The sequence below is a fragment of the Puma concolor genome, chromosome E2, assembly GCF_028749965.1.
Source record: "Puma concolor isolate L17-30 chromosome E2, mPumCon1.1.hap2, whole genome shotgun sequence".
NCBI classification, from domain to species: Eukaryota; Metazoa; Chordata; class Mammalia; order Carnivora; family Felidae; genus Puma; species Puma concolor.
In genome coordinates, this window is record NC_141681.1 from 12841825 (window position 1) to 12859259 (window position 17435).

Here is a 17435-nt window from a genome sequence, read left to right on the forward strand (position 1 = left end):
GGTGGCCCCAGGGGAGGAGCTGTGTGGTTTCTGCTCTTCCCATCCCCTCAGGTGGCCCTAGTACCCATATCACTGCACTTTTCTGTCTCAGGTATATGACACGCCCCCCATGGCTGTCAAGGGTCCTAATGGCCGGGATCCATCGCTGGATGTATATGATGTGCCCCCCAGTGTGGAGAAGGGCCTGCCGTTGTCCAGCCACCATGCCGTGAGTAGTCAGGGAATCCTGGGGCCTCACGGGCTGAGGCCTGATCTCTGTAAAGAGTTTTGGATGTGCCTGTGCTGTGGGGTGGGGACCCATGTTTGCAGGGATAGAGGCAACAAGAAACGTGACAACAGGCGCCAGCTCTGTCCCTTGCTCTGTGACGGAAGTAGAAACTGAGTGCTCCTTTGAGCTTCAGCTTACTTGTCGGCAAGAGGACCACTCGTAAGGTCTTCTTTAGCAGGTTCTTGAGAGGATCACACAGGATATTAGAAAGGTGACCACAGAATTTATTATTCAAAGCAAGACACTTTTTTTTTTTTAAACGTTTATTTATTTTTGAGAGAGACAGAGACAGAATGCGAGTGGGTTAGGAGTAGAGAGAGAGGGAGACACAGAATCTGAAGTAGGCTCCAGGCTCTCAGCTGTCAGTGCAGAACCCTGCGCGGGGCTCGAACTCGCGAGCTGTGAGATCATGACCTGTGAGATCATGACCTGAGCCGAAGTCGGACGCTCAACCGACTGAGCCACCCAGGCGCCCCAAAGCAAGACACTTCTAAGAGTGAAAGGGGGACTAGTAATTATGAGGGGCATTGGGCATAAACCAGGACCGTCCTGGGCAAACCAAGGTGTTGTCATCCAAAACATAACACAAATCTTCCTAGCTTCTGCCACAGAGTCGAGAATACGTAAATGGTGGTGGTGGTGGTAGTGATGATGAAGATGATGGTGGCGATGGTGGTGAGGGTGATGATGACGATGGGGTGAGGTGGTGGCGGTGATGTGATGTAGCGGTTGTGGTGGTGATGATGGTGACGGTCATGGTGGCCGTGATGGTGGTGGTGGTGGTATGACCGCTGTTCTCTCACCAAGTATTTATACTTACGCAGTGAATTAACTCATGTAATCCTCACAACAAACCTTTGAAAGAGTTCTCCCATCTTCTGGCTGAACAGATAGGCACAGGGAAATTGAGTCACCTGCCTTACATCCCACAGCTAGTAAGCAGTGGAGCCAGGATTTTGAACTCAGGTCTGGCTCCACAATTGGGCTCTTAGCCACAACCTGTGTGGACAAGAACCGTGACACGCGTGCGCACCTGTGCTGTGTCTGGATGTGTGACTGGGTGCTGATCCTCAGCTCCCGGAGGGGTTGGGCGGGCACCCTTGACCGCTCCTGTGCCCCCAGGTGTATGACGTTCCTCCGTCGGTGAGCAAGGATGTGCCTGACGGCCCACTGCTGCGTGAGGAGACCTATGACGTGCCCCCCGCCTTTGCCAAGGCCAAGCCCTTTGACCCAACCCGCCACCCGCTGGTCCTCGCCGCACCCCCTCCGGACTCGCTGCCGGCTGAGGATGTGTATGACGTGCCGCCCCCCGCTCCTGACCTCTATGACGTACCCCCTGGCTTGCGACGGCCCGGTCCCGGCACCCTCTATGACGTGCCCCGTGAGCGGCTTCTTCCTCCAGAGGCGTCCGATGGCGGTGCGGCTGATGACACCGTGTACGCGGTGCCGCCCCCGGCGGAGCGGGAGGCCCCTGCTGATGGCAAGCGCCTGTCGGCCTCCAGTACGGGCAGCACACGCAGCAGCCAGTCGGCCTCCTCCCTGGAGGCTGCGGTGCCGGGTCGTGAGCCCCTGGAGCTGGAGGCGGCTGTGGAGGCCCTGGTACGGCTGCAGCAGGGCGTGAGTGCCAGCGTGGCGCACCTCCTGGACCTGGCGGGCGGCATCCCCGCGTGTGGAGGCTGGCGTGGTGCCTCCGAGCCTCAGGAGCCGCCGGTGCAGGACCTGCGGGCCGCCGTGGCCGCCGCCCAGGGGGCTGTCCATGAGCTGCTGGAGTTTGCCCGCGGTGCCATAGGCAACGCTGCCCACACTTCTGACCGCACGCTGCACGCTAAGCTTGGCCGGCAGCTGCAGAAAATGGAGGATGTGTACCAGACGCTGGTGGCCCACGGTCAGGCCCTTGACGGTGGCCGGGGAGGCCCGGGGGCCGCTCCCGAAGACCTGGACCGCCTGGTGGCCTGCTCACGGGCTGTGCCCGAGGACGCCAAGCAGCTGGCCTCCTTCCTGCATGGCAATGCCTCGCTGCTCTTCAGACGGACCAAGGCCCCTGTCCCGGGGCCTGAGGGGGGCGGCTCCCTGCACCCCAACCCCATCGACAAGGCCAGCAGCATCCAGTCCCGGCCCCTGCCCTCACCTCCTAAGTTCACCTCCCAGGACTCGCCAGATGGGCAGTATGAGAACAGTGAGGGGGGCTGGATGGAGGATTATGACTACGTCCATCTACAGGTAGGTGCCCGCCTTGCCCAGCGTCCCCAGAGGATTCCCTGGGGGAAGCCTTCTGGCCTCCTCCGGGGCCTAGTTTTGCCACCCCTGTTATGGGGACCTTAATCCCCTCCACACGGAGGGCTTTTGTGGCCAAAAGAGAATTTGGGCCCCAGTAGGCTCAGTGAGTCCCTTTGCCCACTCTCTTTTTTTCATTTTTATTGTTAAAATTTTTTTATTTTTTATTTTAGAGACGGCGTGTGTAAGCAGGAGAGAGGGGCAGAGGGAGAGAGACAGAGGGAGAGAGAGACAGAGAGACAGAGGGAATCCCAAGCAGGCTCCATACTCAGTGTGGAGCCTGACGTGGGGCTTGATCTCACAACCCTGGATCATGACCTGAGCTGAAATCAAGAGTCGGACACTCAACTGACTGAGCCAACGAGGCATCTTTGTGCCCACTCTCTTTGACCTTCTAGGCTATATGCCCCCTGCTCCATACCCATTCCTCTACCTACCTATTGCCCTTTAGATCGACCTGGCCGTGTCATCAGGGGTCCTGCAGTACCAGCCAGGGCTGGGCTTCTCCAGTGACCAGGGCAGGAAGTGCCTCTGTTCTGTCTCAAGAGATGGATTCTGAAGTATAAGCAAAGGCAGAGATAGTTGCGGGTGTGGGGTAATAAGTAAAACAAGCAGATGGGAAGATGGGGTAGGGATAGGCCTCTGAGCAGAGACCTGGGTGCCAGCTGAGTGCCCTGGTAAGGAGCATTCCAGGTTGAGAGGCAGCAGGTGCCAGGTTGAGAGGCCAGGTGGTCAGGGATGGATGAACAGGCCCCGTATGCCAAGGGGAGGGGTTTGAATGTGATTCCTGGTGTGGAAGCGGGGGCAGGGAGGATGACCTGGCCACACGCAGTGTACCCAGCCCTTTTCTGGGCTAGAGGAGGTGAAAGAGGCCGCAAGAGCTGCCTCCTGGGAAACTGTCCCCACTCTGAGTCTGATGGCTGCAGTGTGAGCCTGGGCCTGGCTCGCAGCGCCACCTGGTGGCTGGCTTCCCTGCCCTGTGCCCCGCCAGACCTGTGGGGGCTTGTGGCTCAGCCCGGTCCTTGTGTCTTGTCTCCAGGGGAAGGAAGAGTTTGAAAAGACCCAGAAGGAACTGCTGGAAAAAGGCAACATCATGCGGCAGGGGAAGGGCCAGCTAGAGCTGCAGCAGGTGAGGATCCCCAGGCTGGCCAGCTTCTCTCTGCTTGGGCTGCTCGTGGGCCAGTGAGCCAGCCAGGCCCCGCTCAACTGTGTGGCTGTCTCCCCGTGTGTTTGTTGGATTTGTGTGTGACTTATTATGAGAGTAATCATGGTAAACCTTTTAGGGAGCACATACACAAAAGTGTAAGACAGGGAAAAAGCCCCAGAGGTACTGGTGGTGCACTGGGGCTGGTTTTTTTTTTTTTTTTTTCCCAACGTTTTTTATTTATTTTTGGGACAGAGAGAGACAGAGCATGAACGGGGGAGGGGCAGAGAGAGAGGGAGACACAGAATCGGAAACAGGCTCCAGGCTCCGAGCCATCAGCCCAGAGCCTGACGCGGGGCTCGAACTCACGGACCGCGAGATCGTGACCTGGCTGAAGTCAGACGCTTAACCGACTGCGCCACCCAGGCGCCCCAGGTTTTAAGCCCTGCTCCTGCCCCTGGGGTGACCTCTGTCCATGTGTTTGAGAGGATACTTTGTGAATAGTTACATCTGCGTTTATTCCAAGGTTTTTCCATGGCATCAAACCTTCCTTATAAATTGTTTTTATTTATTTATTTATTTTTCAACGTTTTTTATTTTTGGGACAGAGAGAGACAGAGCATGAACGGGGGAGGGGCAGAGAGAGAGGGAGACACAGAATCGGAAACAGGCTCCAGGCTCCGAGCCATCAGCCCAGAGCCCGACGCGGGGCTCGAACTCACGGACCGCGAGATCGTGACCTGGCTGAAGTCGGACGCTCAACCGACTATGCCACCCAGGCGCCCCGTTTATAAATTGTTTTTAAAGGCCTCATAATATCTATTATTGTTGACTGTTTACGTTGTACCCAGTTTCCCTGAGTATAATGATACTACTGTGCTTATCTGAAGACATAGAATTTTCTTCATACTTTGGATCATTTCCTGAGGGTGGGAAAGGGATTTTTTTTTTTTAAGAAATAAGGAAGTTTTATCTGATTATGAAAATAATAAAAAACTGAAACATAGACTAGCACAAAATAAGCACAGAAACATCACCCATAAAGTTGTCCTCGCTCCACCCCTCCACCTCCCACCCATTCCCCCACCCCCCACCCCCCACCCTCCACCAGTCAGGGGGAAGGATGGTGTAGGTGAGAGCCGGCTCCATCCTGAGACCCACAAAGCCACAGTTTCCCCAGCTGTGAAGTGGGGATCATAGTTATATCCATCTCAAAGTAATTTTAAGGAGTGAGTAAAGAATGTATAATTCTTAGGAAGTGCCTGGCCCATATAATGTACTCAGTAAAGGAACCAAGGGTAATTATTAGGTATCTCTCTGTCCATCCATCATCTGTCTGTCTGCCTAATAATATACGGAATCTCCACTGATCAGAGAAATGAACATGTACTTTATCTTTCTCTGGACCCTTCCAGCATTTATTTATCCAGTCCCTTGTTGGTGGACATGTCAGTTATTACTTCTGTAAACGGTGCTGAGCTGAATATAAATCTCTTCATGTAACTGCTTGATCACTTAGAGAAATTACTAGAAGCTAGAATAAGAGATAGGAGTATAGATGAAAAACTCTAAAGGTCTAGAGCTCTTAGGCCAGAGCATAAAGCACAAGTATAATATGGCAGGTAAAATGTATGGACAAGGGTGTTGATTGCTCTGTTTCCACATCAGTGAAAGATTTAGAAACCCCCACCCCAAATATCTAATATTGGAATACTGGTTGATTAAATAAAATATAAACATTCATACAGTAGAACAGTATGTAGGTATTAAGAATTGTCAGAAAACAGGAAAGACCCTGCAGAGTTTCAACTAAAAATGAGTGTGCTTCTCGCTGGATATGAGAGCCGAGTGGTGAGTTTCACCAGGTTGCTGCCTGAGGAGGAAAGTCCGAGTGTTTCAGATATTCGGACAGGGCGGTTCCAGGGTGGTTTAGCCAATTAAGCCTTGAAATCTTGGGTAAAATAGAACTTGTCTTTCCCTGAATCTGTGCACAGCTGGTCCCAGCCGCTTAGTCCCCTGGGCAGAACCAGCGCTGGTAAGGACACGTCAGTCCACGCTGATAACTCCCAAGGCAGGGGCTGCCCGTTGTAGAAGTTTCCCTTTCCCGCCTCCTGTCATGACTGACACGAAGCATGTGACCTACTGTTAGGTGCTAACAGTAGAATATAAAATACTATGTTTTCAGTTGAGTCTTGCACAACACGGGTTTGAACTGCATGGATCCACTTACACCTGGATTTATTTCAATAAACATATTGGAAAAGTATTTTGGAGACTTAAAACAATTTGAAAAAACTTGCAGATGAACCACATAGCCTAGAAATACTGAAAAAATTATTATTGTAAGAATACAGTATATAATACATGTAACTTGCAAAATACATGTTAATCAACTAGTTTTGTTCTTGGTAATGCTTCCAGTCAACAGTAGGCTATTGGTGAGTAGTTAAGTTTTTGAGAAATCAGAAGTTACTTGCACATTTTCGATTGCATAGTGAGTTGGTGCCCATAAACCCCATGTTCTTGAGTCACATGTACTGTGTTTCCAGTCTACTAATTAAAAAGGAAATAGGAAATAAAAATAAAAAAATAAAAAGGAAATAGGAATATTCATGTTTAAAGGAAAACATCTTGAAGAATAGTCACCAGTTTTTTATGTGAATTTTGTTTTCTGAAGTTTTACACATACCATGACCTACCTTTTTTCTTTTCTTTTTTTTTTTTTTTTTAAGTAATCTCTACATCCAATGTGGGGCTCGAACTTATAACCCCGAGATCAAGAGTCGCATGTCCTACCAGCTAAGCCAGCCAGCGCTTTCTTTTTTTGTTTAAAGTTTTTATTGTGGGAAATTGAATATATTTATAAAATTAAAGAAGACAGTGCCGATACCATTCACCCAGCCCCAATCCCTCAGCACAATAGCTAACCTGGTTATCTAGCACCCCTTCCCCCCAATTTATTTTGGAGACATTATATCATATCATCTGTAAATACGTTAATGTTTGATTGTAAAAAATAATTTATAGGGGCATCTGGTTGGCTCAGTTGGTTAAGCGTCCAACTCTTGATCTTGACTCAGGTCATGATCTCAGGGTTATGGGATCGAGCCCCGTGTCACAGAAAGATAATTTACCAGAATTGTACTTTATCAGAGGTTATTTCTGGGTGCGTGGGTTTCCAGGTGACACCTTTTTTTTTTCTGCTTAATGTATTTGAATCTTTTTACAACGTATATGTTAAGGACAAAAATGTGTGTGAGTGTGTGTGTGTGTGTATGTGTTTTTAACTCATTTTGAAGTACGCATAGATTCGTAGGAGGTTGCAGAGAGAGTACAGAACAGTCCTGTGTGTCCTTCACCCAGTGTCCCCCAAGGATTGTGTCCTAAGGCAGCAGGGAACAGCACCCACACCAACAGACTGGCGTCCCGAAACGCTACAACTGCTCATTTGTTCTCCGTTTCTATCCTTCTGTCATTTCAAAACTGTTCTGTAAATGGAATCCTACCTTTCTGAGATGGGCAGAAGCTCCTTGGAGGGGACCCGTGCGCGGCCTGTAGCGCAGAGATAGCGGGTTTCCTTTGTGCGTGTGGCTGCGATGCTCACTCTGCTCTCCCTCTGCCCCAGCTGAAGCAGTTTGAGCGACTGGAGCAGGAGGTGTCGCGGCCCATCGACCACGACCTGGCCAACTGGACGGCGGCCCAGCCCCTGGCCCCAGGGCGGCCGGGCGGCCTGGGGCCCTCGGACCGGCAGCTGCTGCTCTTTTACCTGGAGCAGTGCGAGGCGAACCTGACCACCCTGACCAATGCTGTGGACGCCTTCTTCACCGCCGTGGCCACCAACCAGCCGCCCAAGATTTTCGTGGCGCACAGCAAGTTCGTCATCCTCAGCGCCCACAAGCTGGTGTTCATCGGGGACACGCTGTCACGGCAGGCCAAGGCGGCCGACGTGCGCAGCCAGGTGACCCACTACAGCAACCTGCTGTGTGACCTCCTGCGTGGCATCGTCGCCACCACCAAGGCTGCCGCCCTGCAGTACCCGTCACCCGCCGCCGCCCAGGACATGGTGGACAGGGTCAAGGAGCTGGGGCATAGCACCCAGCAGTTCCGCCGGGTCTTGGGCCAGCTGGCCGCCGCCTGAGAGCACGGGACCAGAGAGGTGGGGGTCGGGAGGAGGGCGGCACCCGCCCTGAGAGAGTCGCCATGCTGCAGGCGTGGGGACAGGCACCCCAGCTCTGCCCGGGCCTGGTGCCCCAGACTGTCCAGGGGTTTGTACATATTTATGATGGGGCAGGATATGGGACGGGGCCTCCTCGGAGGAGCCCAAGCAGAGCTGGACCCCCCCGGGAGCCGAGCCTGAGGAGGGAGCTGGTGGTCTTCCCTGAGTACCCTGGGGGCCAGGCCAGCCGCACAGCCCCTCCACCCACATGGCCTCAGATGACCCCTTGAACTCCCTTGAGCTCCCTCGAGCTGACCCTCGACCCACAGGAGTGCCATGTTCCCCCGACAGTGCAAGCGCCACTGTAACCAGGAGAAGAACCCAAACACTATTTTTCATTATTGATTTTCCAATCATTTGACTAATAGTCTACATTTAAATAAAAGTTTAAAAATGAAAAGCGGCCTCTGGTGTGAGAGGCAGGAGGGCACCTGGGTGTGCGCAGGTGTGTCCTTGATCTCAGATGCTGCAGGGGAGGAGCAGCCTACCGAGTGGATTTGTGGTGATGCCATGGGCAGTTCTCTCTCGGGAGGATAAAGAAAAAGTGGGTCCCTTCAAGAGGAAACCAAGGCCCTGGGAAACAGGGCTGGGCTAGTGGCGTGAGGCCAGGGGTCTTCTGCAAGGTGGGGGCAGGTGTGCCAATGGCCCTGAGGCCTGGGGAGCTGGGGCTGCTGGAGAGAAGCTCTGTGACACCAGCGCTGGAGGCTGGAGAGGCTCGGTGAGTGTGGAGCCCGCGGTGAGGTCCCACGGCCCCCGGCCAGAGCGAGGGCCAGCGTGGGGTCCAAGGCGGCTCCGGGAGCGAGGTGGGCTTTACTGTGGCACAGGATTGGTGGAGGGCACCGCTGGGGGATTCCACATAAACTCGTTTTCACAGACCTCACCTAGAACTTTGCTCTTAGAAGCTCATAGTATCAGCTTGTGGAACTCCTTCCCAAGTGTCTATTTTGAAATACACATAGACTTGGCCTCCAAGTTGGGGTGTGGGGGCCCAGAGGGCCCTTGTCCTGGGTCCACGTGTGGCCTCCCCAGCCTTTCCGAGTATGTTTGGCACCCCAGGTGAGACAAGAGCCCTGGGATTCAGGGAGTGCCTCTCCTAGCTCTGACTGTTCTGCATGTGAACTTGGGCCTCAGTCTCCCCATCTCTGTGAAGAAAGGGTAGGGTCTGTCAGCCCTCTTGGACTCCACAGAGGGGACCCCAGTGAAGACAGCCAGCCTTCCACCGCTCAGCACCCTGGCGAGGACACAGAAGTGAAGAGGCACGCAGTTGCTCTAGGGTTTTATTTGGGTTTTGCGGAAGTGGGGGGGGGGGGTTGGGGCAGGGGTTCAATTGGCCTCCAGAACCCCGAGAACCCAGGAAATAAACTTGGTGACACGGGTGTACACCCCCGGTGAGAATGGGTTACACCAGTCGCTGCCCCAGGACACGATGCCCACCAGGGTCCAGGCTCCGTCCTTCTGGCAGACCAGGGGGCCGCCAGAGTCGCCCTGCAGGAGGAGAAAGGACCTGTTTACAAGCCTGAAGCGGGGTACCGGGGCCCCGGTGTGCCCTGACCTGCCCCCGCGCAGGTTCTGTGCAGACAAATGACAAGTGTGGGGGCAGAGACTGGGCAGGAGGCTCTCCGATCTGGGCCACGTGGCAGGCCCAGCTCTGTCGCCTACTCCTGGTGGGCCTGGGGCACGTGGCTGACACTCTCCCCCGGCTGGCTGGCTGGCGTGGGGGCCCCCAGCGCCACTGCCGCCCAGAGGGGTGGAGCGGACGCGGCAGAAGGGAGCAGCCCCCTGGCCCGCGCGGGGGCGGGGCCGGCGGGGGGAGGGGCCGGCGGGGGGCGGGGCCAGGCCTCACCATGCAGGACGACACGCCGCTGGCCCCCGCGCAGATCATCACGTCCGTGATCTTGCTGCCCCAGAACTTCTTGCAGTCGGCGTTGGACAGGAGGGGCAGGGCCGCCTGCTGCAGCTTGTCGGGGGTCTTGTTGGCTGGAGGGACACAGGGGGCGGGGGCGGGGGGGGCGGGGAGCGGAGGTCAGGAGCCCTCACCCAGCCGGCCCACCCCGGGGTGGAGGAGACCCTGCCTCCCCCCTGCCTGCTCCCAGTCCTTCCCCATCACCATGACCTCAGAAACGGAGCTCCCCACCTTCCCTCAGACCTAACAGTCCCTGCGGGACCCCTTCCTCTCCGATTCCACACCAGGCAGTGGTGACATGGCTTCCAGCACAGCTGTTCACGCGAGCCGTGCCCTGGCAGCCCGTGTGGTGGGCGGGGGGCACTGCCTCCCCTCCGGGGAAGGGGGCTGACGTCCTTTTCACGGGGCGCTGCTGGGGACCCGCCGCTCTGGGTGGCAGATGGGGGAGCACCGTCCTCCTGCTGCCCTTTCCTGGCCGCCTCCTTCCCGGTCAAGGACCAGAGGGTGAGCCGGGGCCTGGGCAGGAGCACCCGGGACTCTGGAGGAAGATCGTCAGCGGAGGGAGCAGCCGGGGGAGGGGAGACCCAGCCGGACTCTCAGGGCCCCGAACCACACCCGGACATCTGACTCCCGGCCCAGACTTCACGGCGAGCTTGACACAAGCGCCCGCCTCAAGTCTGGAGAGGAGTCCAGGCTGGAAACCCGACCGTGGGGACCTCGTTGCAACGAAGTGAGAGTGCCACCTGCTGGTACTTGGGCGTTTCTTCAGCAACTTCGTCTTCAAGTGTGCAGTATTTAAGCTCATCTTTATTCTTTCATTCTTTCATTAAGAGGGTTTTAAGTAAAGAAACGGAAAGGAGGGCCTGAAGGGCTCAGTTATTTAAGCATCCGACTTCGGCTCAGGTCATGATCTCACGGTTCATGGGTTTGAGCCCCACATCGGGCTCTGTGCTGACAGCCTGGGCCTGCTAAGGATTCTGTGTCTCCCTCGCTCTCTGCCCCGCCCCCACTCACCCTCTGTCTCAAAAATAAACATTTTTAAAAATGTTTAAAAAGAAAAAATGAAAGATATACGACTTGGAATTTGTGTGCTTGGAATTTAGACCATAAAAGCCGAATGAGTCTCCCTTCTGAAAAGCCCCTGCAAGGACACTCACAGTTATACCGGGTCTTGCCCCAGCCGGTGGTGGCGCAGAGGGAGCCGGCAGGGAAGCTGGTGTTGGCACTGGGCAGGCAGACGGGGGACGCGGTTGTTGAGAGGAGGGCCGGTGTGGCCAGCTTCAGCAGGGCGATGTCGTTGCGGCCCGAAACCTGGTCCCACAGTGGGTATTCAAACACCTGTGGAGACGCCATGGGGGCTGGGCAGTCCTCACGGGAGGATGGCCGATCTCATGGATGGGAGGGACCTCAGGCCAGGAGAGGGCTCCGTGCCAAGGGGCCCTTGTTGAGAGCGAACACAGATGGGGCCGCACGGACAAAATCTCTGGAAAGTGGTGGGAAAATGGCCCTTGACACGTTGGTGATATTTAGTTTTTTCTATTTTTGTGCTTTTCTACAATGAGCCAAACTTCAGTGTTTGAATAGGAGTCTTCTTACTTGGGAAAGAAGGGAAGAAGGCTCTGGTGGGTGAGGACTGAGCCGACTGGCTGGGGTCCTCTTTGCCCACACACCCTGCCCGCCACGGTCCTCACCCATCCCTGGCGCCCAGGGGCAGCCCTGCCATGGCCTTACCGCCCCACCCTCCTCAGCCGGCCTGCCTGGCGGTACCTCAGTGATCCTCAACACCTGGACAGCCTCCTCGTCAGAGCCGTGATCAGACACCCCAGCCACCACACGGTGGCTCTTCCTGGAGAGAGAGGAGGCAGCAGAGGGTACCCAGGGGAGGGAAGCCCTTTCTGGGCCCCTCACTCCCACGGGGACCTCTGGGCCTCAGTTGCCCCGTCTATAAAGTGGAGGCACAGGACTAAACCAGCTCTCGTGGAACAGGCTGGGGCCTGAGGTGGTGGAGGGCATGAGGGTGGGGATTTTCTCTAGGGGGGCGGCGGATAGCAGCAGCTTTGTCCCCACCTGCCATCTGTCTCAGACCCTTCCCGCCAGGCTTCATTCCCTGGAAGCCTAGTGGGTGGCCGGGCAGGGGTGGGAAAGGGCAAGGAGTGACCGTCATTCCCTGACAGCAGGGCGTCCCCACTGTCCCCACGCAGGCCTCACCTGACCCTGCAGTGGGCAGCAGTGACGACCCAGTGCTGGCTGATGAGGGAGCCCCCGCAGAAGTGGAAGCCGGAGCGAGTCTGGGGAGAGAGGTGACACAGTCAGCCTTCCCCCTCACGCCTGACCCCTCCCCGTCTAACCCACCTCTCCTCAGCTTCCCTCTCACCTGCAGGGACACCTGCCAGGGCCAGGAGCTGGGGACCGCATCCTCTCCATTGACGATCCGGGACAGGCCACTCAGCTCAGGGTGGATGGCAGGGACCCCGCAGCCTGGGGGCAGGGACACGGCAGCTGGTCAGCGGATGGTGTCCCAAGGGGGCCAGGGATAGAGCCTGGCACTTCCAGGCCTCTGGAACCTAGGTGGCAACCTAGCACCCAGAGCTTTGGCCAGTGCAGGGCAGCCGGCCCCTTGTCACCCAGCCAGCAGCTGCTCCAGGTGTCCTTGTGGAGGGTCCTTGAGGCTGAGGGCATCTGGAGTTGGGCGGGGCCTAGAGCCCGAAGGCTGGGTGTCCACTGTGTGTCCTGAGAGGAGCGTCCCTCCCCTGCTGACCCCAGGGTCCCGGGGCGTGGGGGCCGGGATGTCCTGCTGGAGTCGCTGTTGTTTCCAGGGCCCCTGGGTCTGCAGCAGGGGCAGGCTGGGGTCAGAGTTGCCCCGCTCAGGGCAGCATAGACCTGAGAGGCTGCCCACTTCCAGAGGACCGGGGGGCGGGGCCAAAGGGATGGGCGTGGGAGACATTCTTGAGGCACAGCTCCTAGGGCTCAGGGGCAGGTGTGGAGGAGCCCGGACGAACCCCGGCTTTTGAGCGGGTGGACAAGGCCAAAACGAGGCAGGTCCAGCCTGTCCGGTTGAGTCTGAGGGGCCCGACGGACCTCCAGGGGGAGGAGGAGTGGGGAGCCGAGGGGAGGCGCCCAGAGAGGCTGAGAGGGGTGGGCGGGGGGCCGGCCCCCGCGGACGGTTAGACGTGTGTGGACTTGGTCCTCCGGTTCCCAGCTTCTGGCGGTGGGGGCCGGGGAGTGGGAGAGGCTTGGTCCGGGGCTGCCGGGCCCACCGGAACCTTGCACTCACCAGAACTGCTGCCAAAGAGGAGGAAGCCAAGGACAACCGGGAGAAGGGCCATGGTGTTCCACTCAGGAGGTGGGATGGGGTCTGCCCGAAGGACCCCCGTTATATTCCCCTGGCCCACCAATTGCAACGCGCCTCGCCATCCCTCCCTTATCGTGAGTCCTTGGGTTCAGAAGCACCTGGCTCCTGCCCGGGCCTGGGAAAGAGTCGGCCCCGGGAGGCTGCTCCTGGGAAGGTTTCCTGGGACCACAGATGTGTGCAGCCAGCAGCAGGGCTCATCCCCCCCGGCGGCCCGCTCCCTGCCCACCCCCCGGGCCGCCGTGCCTGCCGGGCGGGGGCCCAGATCTCACATCATCTACCTGTGCCCTTCCTGGCCACTCTCTGGGGAGGAAGACTAAAGAGGGGCCTCTCTGGGGACCCTCTGGTACCTGACCCAGTGAAGACCCATGTTCGGGAGAAGGAGGACTCAGAGGCCCCAACACAGGAGACACCATCATCAGTGTGTCTTTTATTGGTTTATTGACTCTGTGGGAGCAGGTCAGCAGGGAGGTCACGGTGGGGCTGACGGCTCAGTTGGCTTCCAGGATCTGCTGTACCCAAGGCATGAGCTCGGTGACGCGGGCGTACACGCCGGGCCTAGAGGTGGAGCAGGTGTTGCTGCCCCAGGACACGATGCCCACCAGGGTCCAGGCTCCATCCTTCTGGCAGACCAGGGGGCCACCAGAGTCGCCCTGCAGGAGGAGAGAGAAAGGGGCTTGGATCTGGCCACCAGGTGCCCTGGGCCAGGGGCCCCTGGACATTGTTCCAGAGACCATTCCGGGGCCTCACGGCCAGTAGGCGCCCGGCACGTGCATATTGGAGGGATTATGAAAGAAGCTTCAGTAGCTCCGTCTGTGATCTGTGCCCCTGAACGTCTGGGCCATCAGCTGGGGTCCTATAATAGAGGCCCAATAAAGCTGGTTTGCTTGACAGGAAGGAAGCATGGGTGGTGCTGGCCTGGCTATGGAGCCACCGTGAGGGAGGGAGGGCTGCCCGATTCCTTCCAGAGCCCTCTGGGCCACTATATTCTGCTGCCCAGGTTGTACACTGCACTAATCCAGGGGATGGCATTTGTTCAGACATTGATGATGTCAATGGAATTTTGCAATATGGCAGTTTCGAGACCAGAGGCCCTTGCTCTGCATCCCTCTGTTGAGATCATCAGTTTTTACAACTGCTCAGGCAGGAATTCCAGAAAGAGCATGTCAAGCCTTCAAAAGAGGCCCTACGTGTTATTTCCATCTCCTCTCTCTGGCCGAGCCCCTTGGCCTGGGCTTTGGCCTGAATCCGCCCCATGCTGGGAGGGAAGGGGGTGCTGGGTGAGTCCAGTAGACCATACCATGCAGGAGGAAACGCCGCTAGCCCCAGCGCAGACCATGAGATTGGTGATCTTGCTGCCCCAGAACTTCTGGCATTCGGTGTTGGACAGGAGGGGCAGGACCGCCTGCTGCAGCCTGTCAGGGGTTTGGGCATCTAGAAGGGCAGGGCGGGGGGTCAGCACCTGCAGATGCCCGCTCGGCAGCCCCCACCTCCCACCCGCCCGGCTAGAGGTCACTCACTGGTGTGTTTGGTCAGGCCCCAGCCCGTGGTTGCACACAGGGTCCCAGCGGGAAAGCTGTCCTTGGCATTGGGCAGGCACACAGGGGACACAGTCTGGGAGAGGCGGGCAGGCGTGGCCAGCTTCAGCAGGGTAATGTCATTGTTGATGGTGAACATGTTGAACTTGGGGTTCTTGAAAACCTATGGGGAGGGCAGAGGCTGACACAGAGCTGAACCAGGGTCCCAGGCTCCCCCAAATCACCTCAGTGCTTCTCTCTGGACAATGCCTGTTCAACTTGGCAGGCCTTTCTGTGGCCCCAGGAGCCTGAGGCTGGGCCCAGGACCGAAGTGCAGACCTTGAACGCCCTGCTTTCTGCTCTGCCCCCTCACGGTGGACCACTGGGGAGGTCGAGAGCAGCAGGGGGTTTTCAGGGCTGCACGCTCCGGAGGGCCCACCCCACCTGGCCTCTGGGGGCCACCATACCTTGGCAATCTTCAGCACCTGGATGTCCTCAGCATCTGAGCCCTGGTCAAACTCTCCGGCCACGACCCGGTGGGTGGTTCTGGAGAGGGCCAGAGAAAGGAGGGGGTTCCTGCCGTGAGGTGCTGGGGCCGTGCGGGGGTGCCGGGTGCGTACGTGTGCACATATACCTTTGTGCATCTGCTCAAAGTTGTTGATCACAGAGACGGGAGCTCAAAATCTCAATAATTACCCCTGAAACAAACTGCCCTAGAGCCTGCTGTGTGTGTGTTTCCTTCCCAGTAACCTTTGGGAGACAAGCAGGACTTGGGTTTTCGACACAGTCCAAATAAGGAAACTGAGGAACGAGGAGTTAAAGGTCTGGCCCTCACCGCCGGGAGTCTTCCCCCACCAAGGGGTTTCCTGGGGACCCTGGGCCCTCACCTGACACCACAGTGGGCAGCAGTGACCACCCAGTCCTCGCTGATGAGGGAGCCCCCGCAGAAGTGGAAGCCGGTGCTGTCCTGGAGGAAGATGGAGAGGTCAGTGCTGGCTGGACACCAGCAGCCCCCAGCCGGACCCCAGTGTGTCCCCCACTCGTGCGCAGAAATCCCCCCTCACCTGCAGGGACACCTGCCAGGGCCAGGAGCCCGGGACAGCGTCCTCTCCATTGACGATCCTGGACAGGCCACTCAGCACAGGTTGGATGGCGGGGACCCCGCAGCCTGAGGGTGGGGGTATGAGGTGAGGGATGGAGGCCAAGGGCGTCCCGGGAACCCCCCAGGGACAACTCAATCTGACTTGTGCTTCAGCCCAGACAAGCCCAACAGGCTGGCGGGGAGGTGGTAGCCGCACTCAAGCACAGGCCGGAGGCTGGGCTCTGTGGGTTTGAACCCAGCCCCATCGCTGCCTCGCTTTACCATTCAGAAAAGCGTGTGCAGGCAAGGCAGGAACTTGCTGAGTTCCTGGCACATAGGAAGCACCAAGTGAACACAAGCTGTCAAGTGCTGGGCTCACGGGCCCCAAGGCGCCCACACCTGTCTGCTCACCATCTGAGTCTGTTGGGGAGCCACTAGCTGTTCAGAGTTTTCGCTGCCTCCGGACCCGTCCTCCCGAGCCCTTGCACTGGGTGTGAGGCCTCAGTCAGCCCCAGGAAGGCCCACCTCCCCCTGGGGGCCTCACACTGACTGGTCTGGCCCAATCCTCCCAGCATCCCCATTGTGGCGATGGGGCCGGTGAGGCTCAGAGGGGAGAGAGACCCGCTGGGGTCACACCACAGTGCTCGGCCGAACTGGGAGCAGGGACCCAGCTGCCCCTTCTGGCCTCGGGGGCTGGAGGGCAGCGGAAACATCCCTCCTGGCCTCTGCTTGCCCCGAACTCACCAAAGGCTGTGCCCAGGAGGGCGCAGCAGGAGAGGAGCCAGAGGAAGGCCATGGTGCCGTGGTCAAGGAGACATAGGGTCCCTGCCTTGGGAGCTCCCCATTATATCCCTGTGCACCAGGCTGTTATCGGAAAACCTTGAGGTGACAATCCCTTTCCTGGGCGTGTGCCCGAGTAGGCAGGATGTGCCAGAGCAGGCCTGGCATCAGGGCCTGGGATGGCAGCAGCTGCGGCCCATGGTTGAGCTTGGGTCTGGGTCAAGGGCGAAGGTGGGACCAAACAAGGTGGCCCTCGACCCACAGCCACAGGGAAGGGCTCAGGAAGCTTGGGCTTCCTCTTCTAGGCCCTGTTTCAGGAGGGCCAGGGCCAGGCCTGGCAGGGTTTGAGCCCCAGCCTATTGTCTCATAGACTGGAGAAACTTGGATAAGTAATTCATCTGGTCTGTTAGTTATTCAAAACCCCTGGGCAGGGGCTCTAGGGTGGCTCGGTCAGTCGAGCATCCGACTATTGATTTTGGCTCAGGTCACGATCCCAGGGTCATGGGATTGAGCCCCGCCTCAGGCTCTGTGCTCAGCACAGAGCCTGCTTAAGATTCTCTCTTTTCCTTCCCTCTGCACCCACCCCCCTAAAAACAAAACAAAAGAAAACAGAACAAAACAAAAACCTGAGCGGTGTGATCAAGTAGGGAGGACAAAGGGGCGTCTGGCCAGGGGGCTGAGGATGCTACCCCTGGTCTTGGGGGGTGGTCAAGAAGTCTCAGTGAAGGTTCCTTCTGTTCCACAGCTGGGGAGGTCACGTGGCCTGTGTGCAGTGCGGCTCAGAAGAGCAAGCCGCCCACTGCCTGTTCACGTGAGGCTGGGTCACTTAGTCCCCATGGGCTCCTGGAATGGAGCATGTGGCATCTGGGGCAAGACTGGACCCAGTGAGAGCTGGTAGAGGCT

At 57.5% G+C, this 17435-nt stretch overlaps 3 protein-coding genes across 4 annotated transcripts in view; 1 reads left to right on the plus strand and 2 right to left on the minus strand.

Moving 5' to 3' along the window:
- Positions 1-8302, plus strand: part of BCAR1 (BCAR1 scaffold protein, Cas family member) — a 38819-nt gene extending 30517 nt beyond the window's left edge. For both annotated transcript variants that reach the window (XM_086688887.1, XM_086688888.1), the window contains exons 4-7: positions 92-208; positions 1391-2488; positions 3582-3671; positions 7312-8302. In XM_086688887.1, the coding sequence (XP_086545013.1) occupies positions 92-208; positions 1391-2488; positions 3582-3671; positions 7312-7824 (1818 nt within the window). In that variant the 3' untranslated portion in view covers positions 7825-8302. The remainder of the gene's footprint in view (positions 1-91; positions 209-1390; positions 2489-3581; positions 3672-7311) is intronic.
- An 863-nt stretch (positions 8303-9165) lies between these two features.
- Positions 9166-13181, minus strand: LOC112857232 (chymotrypsinogen B-like). Its single transcript, XM_025920532.2, has 7 exons — positions 13080-13181; positions 12180-12283; positions 12014-12093; positions 11573-11651; positions 10963-11143; positions 9746-9879; positions 9166-9387 (listed from the first exon to the last, which is right to left on the minus strand). The coding sequence occupies exons 1-7, from the start codon at positions 13129-13131 to the stop codon at positions 9226-9228; spliced, it is 792 nt and encodes a 263-aa protein (XP_025776317.2). The 5' UTR covers positions 13132-13181; the 3' UTR covers positions 9166-9225.
- A 377-nt stretch (positions 13182-13558) lies between these two features.
- LOC112857202 (chymotrypsinogen 2) lies at positions 13559-16630 on the minus strand. Its single transcript, XM_025920487.2, has 7 exons — positions 16497-16630; positions 15736-15839; positions 15559-15638; positions 15139-15217; positions 14675-14855; positions 14455-14588; positions 13559-13807 (listed from the first exon to the last, which is right to left on the minus strand). Exons 1-7 carry the CDS (start codon positions 16546-16548, stop codon positions 13646-13648), a joined length of 792 nt encoding a protein of 263 aa, XP_025776272.1. The 5' UTR covers positions 16549-16630; the 3' UTR covers positions 13559-13645.
- Between the last annotated feature and the right edge of the window lie 805 nt (positions 16631-17435).